This window comes from Ictidomys tridecemlineatus, chromosome 1, assembly GCF_052094955.1.
Source record: "Ictidomys tridecemlineatus isolate mIctTri1 chromosome 1, mIctTri1.hap1, whole genome shotgun sequence".
Taxonomy (NCBI): domain Eukaryota; kingdom Metazoa; phylum Chordata; class Mammalia; order Rodentia; family Sciuridae; genus Ictidomys; species Ictidomys tridecemlineatus.
Window position 1 is genome coordinate 99014816 of NC_135477.1, and position 16623 is coordinate 99031438.

General features: G+C 34.5%; 1 protein-coding gene across 1 annotated transcript; it reads right to left on the minus strand.

Moving 5' to 3' along the window:
* Nucleotides 1–977: 977 nt before the first annotated feature.
* Nucleotides 978–16594, minus strand: Mblac2 (metallo-beta-lactamase domain containing 2). Its single transcript, XM_005315679.5, has 2 exons — nt 15627–16594; nt 978–4305 (listed from the first exon to the last, which is right to left on the minus strand). Exons 1-2 carry the CDS (start codon nt 16078–16080, stop codon nt 3920–3922), a joined length of 840 nt encoding a protein of 279 aa, XP_005315736.1. The 5' UTR covers nt 16081–16594; the 3' UTR covers nt 978–3919.
* Nucleotides 16595–16623: the final 29 nt, after the last annotated feature.

Here is a 16623-nt window from a genome sequence, read left to right on the forward strand (position 1 = left end):
CCACTATGAAACTTTGCAGCTTCTAATCATGTAAACCTCTTACATAATCAAATAAATTCCTCCTATAATTTTTATATAAATACTATTGGGTGATTTTCCTCTAAAAAACTTCATATGCCTACTAAACAACCCTTCTCTTCTCTTGTGTTTTCCCATGTATTTTCTATTCATTTTCCCACAATATACTTCCCATAGCTAAAATTCCCCTTTTTTTGTCTTATCACACCTTCACAATGTATTACTCTTTGATAAATGGTATATAAGCTCTCAGGCTTATTCTACTTCTGTGAGTTAATTTCTTATAAAAGAAAGCATCTGTATACATGGAAAAATGTTAACATCAAATAAAATTTGTATAATATTCTCTTATTAATCTTTCTTTTGTCAGTTTAATTCTCAGGTCCAGCCACAGAACCTAAGAGGGTAGAGTAAAGGTCTTAACTCCCTTAGAGCAGTTTACCTTTTTCTTACTGATTTGCAGGCATGCTTTATATTTGCTCTTTTCCTCCCTGTTATTCAAGTTGTAAATATTTTCTTCTAATTTCTCTTTCTCTCTTAACATTCCATGTGGCATCTAAATTCTAAAGCATTTTAAATGTTGTAATTGTTTTTGTTTCTATATAAAGCAGATATTTCCCACCCTACAGGATACATAATTTGAGTTTTTTTAATACATATGTAATTCTGTTTTTCACATTTAGAACTTTCATCTATCAGGAATTTATGTTTATGATGGTAAGAGCCTTTTTTTTACATCAACAATGGTAGTATTTACTATATAGTTAATCTTTTATCCATTGATTTGAAATGCCTTATTTAATTAAGAAATAAAGGTTTATATAAGTACTTTTCTGTTTCCAGGTTGTCTATTCATTCCCAGACTTTGACTCTTCATTCATCAAGAAATTTTCAAAATTGCATTTCATATAAGAAATGAAATAGCAATTTGTTAATGTCATAAAAATACCAATTGTAGATTGAAATAAATGTTCACTTTAATATTTATCACACAAATGTTTACTTACATTTATCTGAAAATTATAAGAGGACAATTTGTGCAGTACATTCATATTACTATCCATGTAAGAACAATACATATAATTATTTATTCAACTACATCAGGATAACACATGTGGTTTTCATTTAAGATTCTCATAGAGACATAATATAAGAAAAATGAATATCCTAAGATTATTAACAATATAAATAAAAATTATTTCTAAATGTCTTACATTTAACAACTTTGAATCATACTTACATTCTAATATTTCCCCAAATCATAAATTACAATAAGGGTCACTGTCAGGGTGAAAATATCTTATTTTAAAAGCTTTTTTTTAAATACGTTATTATGCTTCAATATCATCTGATTTATTCTTGGCACATGTGGCATCTTGGAAAAGTAAAAATATACTGCCAATTTTATGTGTTGTGCAGGTATAAAAGAAAGAACACAGTTCAGGGGTAGACAGACCTGTGTTCAATTACCAGCTTTGTCCTGTTGTGTGAAGCTGGTCAATTACCTCTTGGTGCTAGAACCAGGATTACATTAAATAATGCATATTTTAAATGGATAGCATGGATAATCAATGAATGATATCCTTTCCCTAATGTATTTCCATTTTATTCACACTGTAGCAACAGCAAAATACCACAGTCTTATGTTGTATTACAGTTTGAAATTTTTTTAAAAAAATTGGGAACTTAAAAAATAATATTAATGTGTTCTGAAAAATAACACTTTTAGTAAATAAGGAAATCCTTTGGGAAAAGTAAATATTTTCTAATAAAACTCAATGCCTACTGTACTCTGATTTTTTAAAAAATTCCTAAAATAAGATAAAAATGGTCAATGGTTAAGGACTTTTGGTTTTCTTTTGTGCTACTGATATAAAAATAATGGCTATATTTAAGGCTTATTAAGTGATTGTAGTTGCCCTGAACCAAATCTATATTCTTCGTGTTGTACTGTCAGTTGAAACAGACCTACTGCTTTGAACGACCATCAGAGAATTCTCATGATATTCTATATTTGAACCAATCTTGGTCTCTATCTGACTCTCTGGTTCATTTGGTGGCATTTGACAGTTCAGCTCATCTGCATTAAGGATGACTCTTATACACAATCACAAATCTCTTTTTCTAATGTTAAATACATGGTGCTTGGGAGAAATGGGATTCCTGAAAAGGAAATTTATATTGTCACAAGCATAGACTATTCTATATAGCAATGCTTATATCCCTATTCTTGTATCTTTTTATTTCCTACCCTAACCACCTGACAAATCTTCCTTCCAAATCTGACTCAAAAACCCTAACAGGAAATTTTCCTAACTAAACTTCACATTCCTCCCTTTATAAAGTCCCTTATGTTTATATGCAATTTATATAAACATAAATTTGTATATATTATTATTCATGTTTCATGTGCCTTCAATTTCCAGCTATAATGTCTCTGACTTTTGAAGATTCCACAGTGCTGTGAATGTATGTACATGACTCTGTTTATTTGTGTGTGTGTGTGTATGTGTGTGTGTGTGTGTGTGAATAAAAAGCTAAAAATTCTGGGTGTCTGCAGGGTAGAAAAAGTTACATAATTTGACAGAAAAAAAAACCTTCCTAATATTAAAAAGATCTGATTTCCAAAGCATCTTCAGCTTGGTTTTAGACATGTCAATAATAAAATAAAAATTTAGTGGAAAAAATGTTTAAAAAACCTTTAATACTCCAAAAGGCTTTTTAATAAATGATTATTAAGAGCACCAAATCAAAACATTTTACTGAATAGTGGTTTAACCTTTCCTATAACTTAGGAATGTAGACTTATTTTCATTGAAGACAAACAATACTGAACAGGAATAGGTGTTGTGAATCAGGATAAAAAAGGCCATTCATTCTAGATCAATATCTAATGGACATTTTGCAATTAATTTGAAAATCCTTCTGTGGTACAGACACATTATGTTAGGTAAAAGAATAGTTTATATCAAGATGTAATAGATCTCTGTAGTTGTTTTGATACTGTAAAATATGACAATACTGAAGTTGCTATTTAAGAAGAAAATTTTTGTTTATAATAGCTGTTAGTAATAAAATAGGATATAATAAAAATTATTCTCAATATGTGTATTTTCAAATTTTCCTGACAGTGTCCTTTTAAGAAATCTGACAATTTGTTATTAGATTACACACATTTGATTTTCACTTTTATGACTGAAAATATTACTTGCATAATAACAGACAACAATAAATAGTAGCTTTTTTACTGAAGTACTCTGCAATTGATATTTAAAGCTTTGCAATAAAACAAAATTCATTATAATTTTTCATAAGTTAAATTATATAGCATATAATGTATGCTACAATTACAAACAGAATAAATAAAATGAAAGAGGCTTAAATAATTCTAGACAATAACCATGGGATGTTTTGGCTGTCATTCTAAATGATTAGATTTTACATGTTTATATTGAATTCTAATGCATTTTGAACCCCAAAACCTTTATCTTAAAATAATATACTAAAAAAATCAAGTTTACCATGTAAACACAAGGCTTTAGATGCCTTTTTTCATGGTCACCTAGGAAATAAAATAAGAAAAATGGGCAAGGAAAGTTCTTTCTGGTGTTACAAAATGCCTCTTCATGTCCTTTTATATACTTACGGCATTTTTAGAGCACAAATTATGATACCTTTGGAAAATTATAAGCTTATTTAAGTGATAACTTACTTGGAAGAAAAAAAATTAAACTAAAACTTTCCTCTTTTTGGCTTATTCATTTTTAATCTTTTTCCCCCTCTAATATACAACAGTGGTATAAAAGCACTTTTGAAATGCACACTATTAACCATTTTAAACAGCACAAAATGAATTGGATTAATGTATATAGTTAATCAAAATAGATTATAGGCATAGATACTAGGGTGAGGTCCTTGAATTGGTTACACGCAGGGCTAAACTTGCAAGAGATCTCAGGGCAAAAGTAGATACTTTGTGACATATACCAGCTTTTGAAATATAGTTAGAAGCCAATCGAAAAAGCCTTTCAGCACCAAAGGTATTGAAATGCCCAGGGAGCACTTTCTCAACCAGACCTCTGTCCACTAATTCTATTAGACGTTCACAAGTTCCAACATAGTCACTTATCCTGCTGTATGGGAGCCAGTCAATCAGTGATCCATCATATACAACATCGCCACTGAAGAGAATCTTTCGGTCTTTGTCATGTAAGCAAATACTGCCTCTGGAGTGACCTGGCATGTGCATAACAGTGAGTTGTCTGTCACCAAGGTTGATCACATCCCCTACAAATGGAAACAGAATTTACAGATAAATATATTTGTACACTTGACTTCAAACATTTACAAAACACAAATACTTCAAGTGGTTTTAGGAAAATTGGGAAGGATAACACTCATTCTACTTTTGTTCCATACAAACTATATTTCTGAATGATGATTTAAAAATAAATGGTTAACATTTAATTACTGTTCGCTAGACCAGTATTTCCCCAAGTGAGTAATGTAGAACACTGCTTCTTGGAGTCATTATGATAAAGAAGATGATTCTGTGGTCAAATAATTTTGGAACTGTTGCTTCTAAGAAAATTAACCATCTCTCTTTTTTTTGTAAGGCTTTTAGAGTTTTTAATATACCAATGAATATTGTAGAAATACATAAGGTAAGTATAGGTGTACAATTTCTCAGACTTATTTGTTCATGAAACTTTTACATTTCAGAACAGCCCACAGTACCACTATTCTGTTGGCACAATTCATAAATGTTGTTCTAGTGATTTGTATTGTCCTTGTTGGTTTAACCTATGGGCATTAGGGCTAGAAGAATTGGTACATATGATGATGCCTTGGCTAATGCTATTGCTGTAATAAATTACCCTTTGTTTTTGACCCAGAAACCTCACGTCCTCTTTCAGAATCCATTAAACCATGGCAGGCTAACTTGCAAGTAGGATAAAATTTTAGACTCACTACAGTTATTCAGAGTGGGGAACAAATGGAGCTATATGGATACAAAATTGCTATTTCACTGGAATTAAACCAATACTTGTTAAGGTGTATAAACAAGTCAGGATGGTGCCTGGCAAATGTTAGAGTCTGTAAACAAGTCTAGATGGCGCCTGGCATTTTGCCAGAGGGAGTGGTTTGTGAAATAACGCCAAGTGTGAGATTCCTTATTGCTTGACTGCTGTATCTAGTTTATGTTAATTAAGATAATCTGTGTGGAATGTATATATACCCCTCTGGTCCTACAATAAACTGCTCCCACTCCTGCTGTATCAATCTACACAAGTTGTTCGTGTAAACCGCCCCCCCCCCCAGGTTATTTTGCCCAGCCAGCCGGGCTGTGGCAAATACTCACTTGAAGTAAATCATGATAAGGTAAAATGTTCATATTGTAATCTCTAGTGAAAACACTACAGAAAGAAAATTTCAAAAATATAGCTAAGAAGTCAGTAGAGGAATTAGATAGTGTAATAATCAGGATTGGTTAACAATAAAAGGAAACCATAAAGAAGAGATTAAGGGCTGGGGCTGTTGCTCAGTGGTAGAGTGCTTGCCTAGCATGTGTGAGGCCCTAGGTTCAATCTCAGCACCACATAAAAATAAATGAATTAAATACAGCTATTTAAATAAAAAAGAAGAGATTTTTTTTTAAAAAATGAGACATAACAAATAAAACAGACCTAAAACCCAGCTGTATCAATAATTTCATTAAGCATGAATGGGATAAACACTCTATAATTATGGTCAGAAATCATCAGATTGGGTTAAAAAGAAAGAGAAATATACAATTAACAAAAGAGGAACTAGAAAGCCAAAGACATAATCAGTTGAACAAGCTACACCACATGCATATTAATTCAAGTGGCTATATTAGTATAAGACAAAATAGATTTTTTAATCTTTATTTATTTATTTATATGTGGTGCTGAGGATCGGACCCAGGGCTTTGCACATGCTAGGTGAGTGCTCCACTGCTGAGCCACAACCCCAGCCCTGATAAAATACATTTTTAACATAAGAAATGCTACGGAGAACAAGTATATTTTTAAGAGGATATAAATCAGGTAAATACATTTTAAAAGAATAAATGTATATGCACATAAAACATAGAACAAAAATGCATGAAGGAAAATCTGACAGAACTGAAATAAGAATAAATGATTCAATAATCATACTTGGAGAGTTCAAAATTCCTCTCCCTGAGTAAAACATATAAAAAAAATAAATAGAAAATAGATAAGGATACAAAAGACCCAAACAACTCCCTTCAATTAACTTCACCTAATTGACATATATAAAATACTTCACTTCAACATAGTGAAGCACACACTATTTTCAATTGTACATGGAATAGTCACAAGGACATCAATGAAGTTTTGAAAAATTTAAAAGGAATAAACCATTTGAAGTTATGTTCTCTGACACATATAATTAAAATTATGAAAACTAGAAATAATGAACCTAATTTATATTTTTTTTTGTTTTTTGCAGTATTAGAAATTAAACTTAGATCTTAGTACATGCTAAAAGAACTCTAAACTGTAACACAAGCCCTTTTTATTTTTTATTTTGAAACAGGGTCTTGCTAAGTTGCCCAGGTTGGTCTGGAACTTGTGATCTCCTGCCTCAGTCTCCTAGGTAGCTGGGATCACATGTGTGCACCATGATACCCAGCCTATAATATATTTTGGATATAAAAAAGGTCATAATTAAAATAGAAATACCAAAGAATATGTGAAATATCCACATAAATTAAATATAATAATTCTACCAAATTTATGAAATAAAAAATTAGAAAATTAGAAAAAAATATGGATTGAACTAGGTAAAAATAAAACATTAAAATGTATGGAATATAGCTAAGCAGTATTTAGAAAAAAATTGCTTTAGATGCTTATCTTATAAGCAATAAATGCTTAAAATCAATAACCAAAGTAACTATCTTAGACATGAAAAGAAAGGCAAATCAGACATGAAGTATTAAGTAACAAATAATAAAGAGTGCAGCAAAAATAAATGAAATAGGAAACATATCACTACAGAAAAAAATAATGAAACCAATAATTTCATTCTATTCAAAGGGAGAGATATACTGTCACTATTACATTCAATATCATTAAGATGGTAGTTTAACCCATTTTTCCCATTGCTCAATAGTGTTTAAAATTCTGAGCCAATATGATAGCTACAAACCACAGGCAACTAATAGCTAGTAAAACAAAGAAATTAATTTTTTATTTTAAAATCTAAAATTTGTATTTAGATAGTCATATGGGCTTATAGCTACTATAATGCTCAGTACAGATTTAATACAATATCAACCAAAACATTCACATATTTGTTTGAACAGATTGAAAATCTGACTATAAATTTACATAAGATGCAAACAACTTACAATAACCAATACAATTATTATGAAATAGAAAAATAAAGTTGAAAGACTTCTAGGACCTAATTTCAAGATGTTCAATACACTACAGTAAGTAATATGTCAATAGCTAAATGACAGACTTTATTCTCACATACTCAGGCAAGAATGCAGATTCCAGAAGTAGACACCCAAAATAGGGTCAATAGAATTTTGACAAAGTTGAAGGCAATTCAACCCAAGGTAATGCAGTGGGTAAGAGGACAGTCTTCACTAAACTAAATTAGAATATTTTGGATATCTGTGAGCAAACAAGAGTGAACTTCTCAACTTTCCACCTCATGATATCACAAAAATTAACTCAAAAGAGTTAATTTGAGAGTTCATAGGAAAAGAAGGAAGACAAAAATTTTAGGAAAGGAAGACAAAAATTTTTGCAATCTTAGACTTATGGATATAGCCAACTAACGTGAATCATAAGCAAAAAATCACTAATTAGCCTTCATCTAAGTTATAAACTTCCTATTTAAATATTGCCATTAATAAAATGAAAAAGTAAGCCCATATACTGAGATAAAATTATATGTATATTTAATATATTTTACATATTATACACATATCAGTAGTATTGGGGATTTATGCCTCAATAATAAAAAACTCAATTCTCATCAGAATAGCTAAATACAAAAGAACTAACAAAGTCAAGCATTGGCAAGGATATGGAAAATTAGAACTTCCATAGGCTGTACCTAGGCATGTAAAATGGTATAAATACTTTGGAAAACAGTTTGGCACATTCTTAAAAAATTAACTTACATTTATCACATACAACTCAGGAATTCTATTTCTAGGTGTGTACCAAGGGAAATGAAAACATGTGTCCCACAGACAGATTTATACACAAACTCTCATGGCAACATCATTTATAATAGCCCAAAATTAGAAAAATTCAAATTTCATTCAACAGGTGCATAAATAAGTGAAGTTTTGTATCCTTACAGTAATAGAAAGAAATGAATTATGAATACATACAACAACATGGATGAATCTCTGAAACATCATGCAAAAAGCAAAGAGGAAAACACAAAGACTATGTATTACATAAGTGTATTTACTGAGAATTTTCAGAAAATCAAAACTATAGTGACACAAAATGATCATTAGGCCAGAGGTGAGAGCAGTTTCTGGTTTGATAGATCCAGGATAGTTTGGAAAGAAGCAAGAGGAAATTTTTTAAGGTGATGAAAGCATTTTCAAATGTGATTGTTCTTATGACTGTAAATGTACACATTTCCTAAAACTCATCAAACTATACACTAAAAATGGGAGCACTGGTGGTGGACTAAAATATTATTTATTATTATATATAATATATTATTTATATTTATTATATATAATGTTATTTGTATAATGTATTATAATTTGAATAATTATTATATAATTTATATGATTTATATTTACTTGTATATAATATATTATTAATTATTATATAATATTATTTATTAAACATTATTATTATTTGATTTTGAAGTTCCATTTGTAAAAAGTAAAGCTTTTAAAAAGGATATAATAAGTGGAAACAATTCAATTGCTCACCAACTGGTGAATGGGTAAATAAGATATTGCATACTCATAAACAAAAACATTACTTGGTAATAAAAGAAATGAAGTACTGATTCCTACTCTAATGTGGATAAACCCTGAAATCATTTAACCAAATGAAAGAAAGCAGGCACAAATGTCCACCCATTGTATGGTTCCATTTATATGAAATTTCCAGAACAGACAAGTCTGGTTTGGGGTTGGGGCTTAGAGATTTATTTGGGGGGGGGTAGAGAGATTCATGGGGGGCAGGCATGGGAGACAGTGGTGGCCAAATGGTATGGTGCTAATTCTGGGGGTAAGGAAAATGTTCTAAAATTGATTATGGTGACAGATGCATAACTCTGTCACTATATTTAAAGCCACTGAACTGTGTTAAATATGTGAATTGTACACAAATTATATCTAAATAAAGCTATTAAAAAGAGATAAAATAGAATTGATTGCAAAAAAATCAAGAATTCACTTTCTTCAAATTCATTTTCTAAATATGTTGAGTACTTCTGGCTTCTGCTTTGCAAGCCCATGGATTCATATTCTTTCTTCTATGAATTCCAGAGCAAAGGAATTCCTTGTTATTTGAATATCATTAGTATTAAAAAAAAAAAGAAAAGCTAAGCAAAAATAGGAACTAAAATTTTATAGTAAAAGTAGGAAAGTGGTTGAAATTTCATTTTTAAAAGTTACTAAATTTAATCTTAACAGTAAAGAGCCATTTTGGTAGTTCGCTAATCAATCTTGCCTAGCGTTCCAAGTAATATTAAATTTAATAATAATCTTGTAGTGATTTTTCTTTTCTTTCTTTTTTTTTGGTCATATAGAGGATCTTTTGGGCAAAATCATTCTAGCCTTCATTAACTTTCCAAAGGGTTTTTCTAAACACTTTAGATTTCTAATTATTTGATTTTGAAGTGACATTTGTGCCATTGTCTATATCACCTTGCCTTTCTTCTATTTTGAACTGATCTAGCTCTACAACAGTGCTTCTCAAAGCATTGTCTGAAGACCAGTAAGTCCAGCAGCCATAGTAGAGGTAGTAGTTTTCCATGTATTTTTCCTTCTTGTTCTTCTTTTCTTTTAAATGCATGATATAGTTTGAAAAGCAATTAAACCTCGATTTCTAGGATTTGACTGTGATGTCTGTTGGACATACACATTCTTAGCCCCAGTCCAGAGTTCTTAAATCAGTCTCCTAGAGAAGAGTCTCTGGAATCTGAATGCTGAACAAGAAACTTCCTTCATTATCAGGAAGCTGGGGAGCAATGAACTATACCAGTTGTTACCAAATGTTAAATGTGTGGCCAAATCATCGGTAGGAATTGTTAAACCACGAGCACTGGGTACTGGCCCCAGTTTCTGGTTTGATAGATGAAGAATCTGCACAAGTTATCAGATAGCAGCACTGAGGCTGTTCAGTTCATAACCGCACTTTGAGAACTACTAGTTAGCCAGCATTGCCTATTCATTGGTGACAACACCTGAAGAAGGATCAAGTGGAAGCAGTGTATCACCATAATTATACTATACAATTCTATGCGATGTAACTCCATAAAATAATCTCTCTCAAATTGTGCTATGCAGACCCACTTCATCAGCATCACCTGGGATTTATGTTAACAATAAGGTTTCCTTTGTCTCACACCAGTCCTATTGTATCTGAAGTTTATGGCATTAAGGTTGAGAAATTGCTGTTTTAAAATAAGCTCCTCAAATGGTTGTTTTGCAAACCGAATTCAAGGAACATGGCCATATCTAAAGACTTTTTGAAGAGATGATTCCAAAGTTATAGCCACAGGAATAAAGACTCTGAAATAAGTTTGGTTCTGATTATACTTACAAGGCAAGAGAGCAAGAAGCAAGGACCCCCATGTCTATCTGGGGTAGCTGAAATCTATTTCAGAATGCAAAAAAAAAAAAAAAAAAGCCTCATTTGCTGCTGCTTCTTCATCGTCTTCTCAGGTCCCAGTATCACTTTATGATGGTGATTTCATGGTGTTCTCTCTCAAGAGCTAGAGTGGCCTAGAAAATGTATCACATGTGTAACATGCACACTCCTTCCAACCCTCACTCTGATGCAGCTGTCCAGATCCCAGTCATATTACACATCTCTTGATGTCTCAAGTGACCATTCACATCATGGCATGTCATCCTTTGTCTTTTTTAATTTTACTTAAAAAATGTGTAAATATTTGAAATAAAATATTTAGGTCTTAAAATGTAAGAACATTTTTCCCCATTCTCTATTGACAATTTTGCTTTCAAAAGCAAACAATTTTAACAATTTAAGTCATTTCAACCAACTATTCCAGATATACTTATTACCAAATAATTATCCTCCATTTCTTGGCTTATCAATTACATATGCTGTACTAATTTCATGTATGTATTATGTTATGTTACCTCTTGATTTTCATTATGATATTGAAGGATTTTTAGTTTTTTATTCCTCATATTCAATATACCATATCATCTTTACATGTGTATGCATTTCTCACCTTCTCACCACACTCGGATGCACAAGAATTATAATTTGACTGCTCCAATATGGAGCTCTCTTTGCCTGGGGTACTGTCTTTGTCAGAGTATAATCCACTGTACCACCTTGATACTTTCTTGTGACAATCCTTTGTATTCAATTTACTGTTTACTCTACTAGATGTCTTCCTCTTTCTTGTTTTTCTCCCTTATTTTGAAGGGGCTTATCCTGGTGGCTTCAATATGTGGGAAATAATATTTTGAAAACTTGATTGATAATGGGAAAGATAAGAAAGTTCTAGGATGATAATCATTGTTCTTCAGATTTGTAGGCATTTTTTTTTCTTTTCTAGCTCCAAAGCCATTCTAATCTGAATAAATAATCCTTGTGTTTACATTTCTGGAAGCTCATAGAATCTTGTTTGATTCCAATATTCTGCAATATTATAGTAATGTGCTTTGGCTTGGATGTGTTTTTATTCATGGTACTGGAAATTCACATCTTTTAACTATGAAATATATTCTTGGATTACCTCTTTCTTTCCTATTTATTCTCCCTCACTTAATTTACTTTATCTCTACTTATACTATCCCAATATTGAATTTTCCAAACTGGACCTCTACTTATTTAGTCTTTTTCTCACCTCGTTTACATTTTGCCTAACTGCTCTTCTGTATGTTTTCAACTTTGTCTTCTGTATCTTCTACAAAGTAATTTCTGATGTATTAAATTTTAACTGCTCTTCTGTATGTTTTCAACTTTGTCTTCTGTATCTTCTACAAAGTAATTTCTGATGTATTAAATTTTAAGAGCTCTTTGTGGATGTTGTTCTGTTGTTTATAATAGTCGCTTGGATATCTGGTATGAACTAGCTCATCTTATCTCCCTAATGATACTGATAACAGTCCCCCACACGTTGCTTTATGCTGTTTGTTTTAATATTTGATCTCATGTTACAGAATTTTCTCAGATTTTTCATAATGCTTGTTGCCTATTTAAGAACAGGGAATAAAAATGCTGCTTGAAGCACAATAATGAGGGCTAGTGAACTATGCTTCATAGCAGAGAGAGCAGGTCAGAGATTACTTAAGAATTCCTCTTCATGGGCATCTTCCTCTAGGGGTCAAATTCTGAGATAAGATTTTCCTAATTTCCTACCCTGCAGGTAAAGGCCTGGTTCTTGGACTTCTGGGCATCCAGTAGAAAAACACACACTCTCTCTCTCTCTCTCTCTCTCTCTCTCTCTCTCTCTCACACACACACACACACACACACACACACACACACACACACACACTTTCTTATACCTTTTGTTTTTCACACTGAGTCCCTGAACTCAATAGAACTCAGCATCTATCAATCAAGAAAGTTCTCTATTTTACCATTCCCAGAGAATAGACTAACTGGATAAAGGTGGGGCATACACATAAGAAGGAAGGATTACAGAGTTTTAACAACTTAAAATTCTTACAACCAATTTTACCTTAGGATTCCCTTTGCCCCCACTGAGGTAACAACAACTGCTAATTTTTGAGCCTTTTAAGGCTTCTTTTGTGCAGACTGAATTGACTCTTGATTTTCCATTGCTGGCATGGTAAAAAAAAAACAAAAAACAATAAACTACTCAGTCACCACATCTACTTTCTAGCATCTAAAATAGTTCTCTTAGCCTATGTAGATTTATGCTTGAATCCAAAAATCATAATGTCTTACTAGCAGTACTAGTACAGCATTGGAAGGGAGCCAAATTAGATGTACCTTTCTGGAATCTGTATGTTGTATTTTTTATCTTCCCAAATAATTTTAGTTTACCTGAAACCACTCCTCTGAGATAATATCTGGTGACTCTGGGAAAATTGTCTAAACACATTCAGTGGAAACAAAAATGCCAGAACTTGAATCACATGAATATTGAAAAAAAAAATAGGCAACATGATGTCTGCCCATTCAAGATCTAGCACTATCTTCTCACAGGAAAATATCATTTCATTATTAATAAGGCAAGCTGTTTTTTCATCAAAGATAATGCACTGGATGACATGGCTGTTCTCTCCTTGTCCTCCTGTCCCTCATTTATAAGTCTGCTTTGGGGTTAGAGATTCAGTGCACAGATTTATGCTTCTCCATAAAAGGTGATCATCAATTCACTAAATGAAATGTAATAAATTATTTCAGCCACTTTGTGTTCTAACCAAAGTAATGAAGACTATATGCTGTTGAGTATGTACTGTGTATGTGTGTGTGCATCTGTACATGGTTTTTTAATATAAGTATTTTATATCTCCTTCTAGGTATCTGGATTATGTTAATAGCAAGTTAACAGGCCTCATCCTCTAGAAGAGACAGGAAATTAATATTCCTGAGAAGTGAGGAAATTAGATAGTACTTGAGAGGATGAAGCATCCTGCTCTTAATGAAAAACAACTTTTGATAACACAGTACCACCACCTTCAGAGTGTTTGTAAATATTAAGCTTTCTTTTCACACCTTCAAAGCTTTAAAGCACCACACAAGTGGCTAGAAGGCCCTTTGCAGCTCCAAAAATGGCAGGATTCTACCATCAATTGGGATTCAGGAAACCTGGGTTCCCATACAAGTTCCTTCCCCAAATGTCAAGGAGACCTCGGGAATGGTGTTCAGGTCTGTGTAGATCCTCTCTTCATCTATAAAACAATAATCCCTACTATTCTTTTGCCCTTGAGAGTCTGAATATCCATCAACTGCTTGGAAATGCTACCTCTAAAAGTATCAATTCTATCAAAGAAATATAATGATTAAAAGTATATTTAATATAAATACTTTTTTCATCTAAAATTGTCAGATAATGTAAGACTCTCACCTAACAGGTTTTGTTTTTTAAATACTCAGATTTAAAACATTAAGGAGACTTTTGGGAGGAGGATGAGACATAGACTTTTACAATTTTTTTAAATATCACAATGATCAAGATATCATCTGTAAGAAAAACTGATTTTTGTAAAACATTTTATTATCTGCTATATTGCTTGGTCTTATAGTTAGCTTCACTGTAGTGCAAAACTGGATATTCTTCATAAAGGCATGTTTCAATAGACTAAATTGACAATTAAAATGATTAGAAAGGAAAAAAGGGACTTTCACATTCTGCTTAGAATTACATAATTCTTGGTATGATTTATGGTATGTTCTTCATGCTTTGACCTATTGTGCCTTGGTTCAAATCATAGCTTTTATCACCATCTCGTTAGGCAAGACATTTAATCGAGGATTGGTTACCTCTTTTCAAATACGTAGTGAGGCTAAAATTCTTCTAAATAGAAGAGAAATATACCAAATATGCTGTTGTGGCTCATTAGCTCAATTATTTAAGTTCCTGTGTGGAAAGAGTAGGGCCCCTATCTTGTTTTATTCCATGAATTTCTCTCTGAAACCGCATCGTCTTTCATAACCAAAGATGACCAAGGCCATCTATTTATTAGTCCACATACTTCACCCCACAGGAAACAAAGCTTGTTAATCTTTCTCAGGCATCGCTTTCAAGCAGACCAGATATCTGACATTACATAAGCTAGACATATTCTATTTTATGTCTACTATCAAGCTTTTTCTCTAGTGAGGCAACATCAAGAAAAGAAACCAATCTGAAAGACAAAAATGAATGCGCAGATTGGAATCACTGCTCTGATGGTTTTCTAAGCCTACAGGTGGGAACTGTTCATACCAGGTGGTGACTGAACAAATTAAGTCAGCAGTTCTCAAAACACAAGTACTCTTCGTGAGGCGTCATTCCTTAAAAGTCTACTTGCTATAAAATCCTGGAAATGTCAGACGGGTTCTCAGGGGGAAAGAAAGGGAAATCCCTGGTCACCAGTCTCTGTAGTGTTACTACTGCAACAGACACAGGAAACTGACTAGGGGGTGGTGCCAGCTTTCAGTCGAGTACTCAGAATCACTACACTGTACCAGAGCTACTGTCTACTGACAGAGAAGGCTGCGATGGCCTCGGCACTGATGTAGTGGGCTTTTACCCTGGGAAGGGTAAGACAGAAGGGATGCTTCTGCGATGTACCCAAACAATCCCACTATGGCCACGTAATTTTGCAATACGCAGTACTCGGACAGTCTCTCCCCAATCCCCTCCCTTAACGCGAGCGCGTGCCCGTGGGGGCCTATTACCATCCTGCAGAATGAGGGTGGGCTGCACCGCCTGCACTCGGAACTGCCTGGCCCTCCAGCCGGGGCTGGGCGCCCGCACCACCTCGCTGTCGGAGAGCCAGGTCACGGTCTCAAAGTTGTCCCCGCGAGCGAGGGCCTCGGCCTCAGCATGGTGCACGGCCACCTGGTCGAACTGGTAAAGACCGCCGGAGTGGTCGAAGTGCACGTGGGTGGCCACAGCCAGAAGCGGCCGAGGCGCCGCATCCTCTTTGGCCCCGCAGTCCTGCAAGAGGCCGGAGGAATACAGGTACTCCGGGAGGCTGCGCAACCCCAGGCCGGTATCGATCACTACGTCCTGCTCGGAGCCACGCACCAGCCAGATATTGGCGCGGTTGCCGGACTCATAGAAGCGTTCTTGAATCCAGAAGATGCCATCGCCCAGAGATTTGTGGGCGTACCACTCGAGCGCCGACATGCTGGGCAGGGGTGCGGCTAGGCAGGGTGGGTGTAGGAGTGTGTGCCTCCTACAGGCTGTCCAGACACTGGGCGCTGCGGCTGTTTGAAGCCCTCTGCCCGCAGCCAAGGAGGAGGCGCAGAGCGAGGGGGCGGGGATGCGGGTGGCGCAGGGTGGGGGTGGGAAGGCAGGAGGACAAGCACAGACGCTGTTGGGAGAGTCTGCTCCAGCACCCTCCTGTTTGGTCCGCAGAGGGCAGAGGCTGCGCGCCCGCGCCCAGATGCGGGAATTATCGAAGCTCCAGCAGTCGCAGCAGCGGAAAACGTTAACGCAGGGGTCACTGCAGCGAACTGGACACCCAGAAGGCGACACTTTCTCCACCCTAGGGGTCTGACTGCACAGTCTTTGAGCAATGCGTGGGAAGTGCCGGGCTTGGCTCTCCGCTCCCTTACACCCCCGCCCACAGGTTGGCTGTGCTGCGCACTCGCAGCCGGCGCGGAAAGAGTCGGGCCAAGCCTGTTGGGTGTTGACTACGGCGCCTGCCAAGGGCTAAAAAGCTCTTTC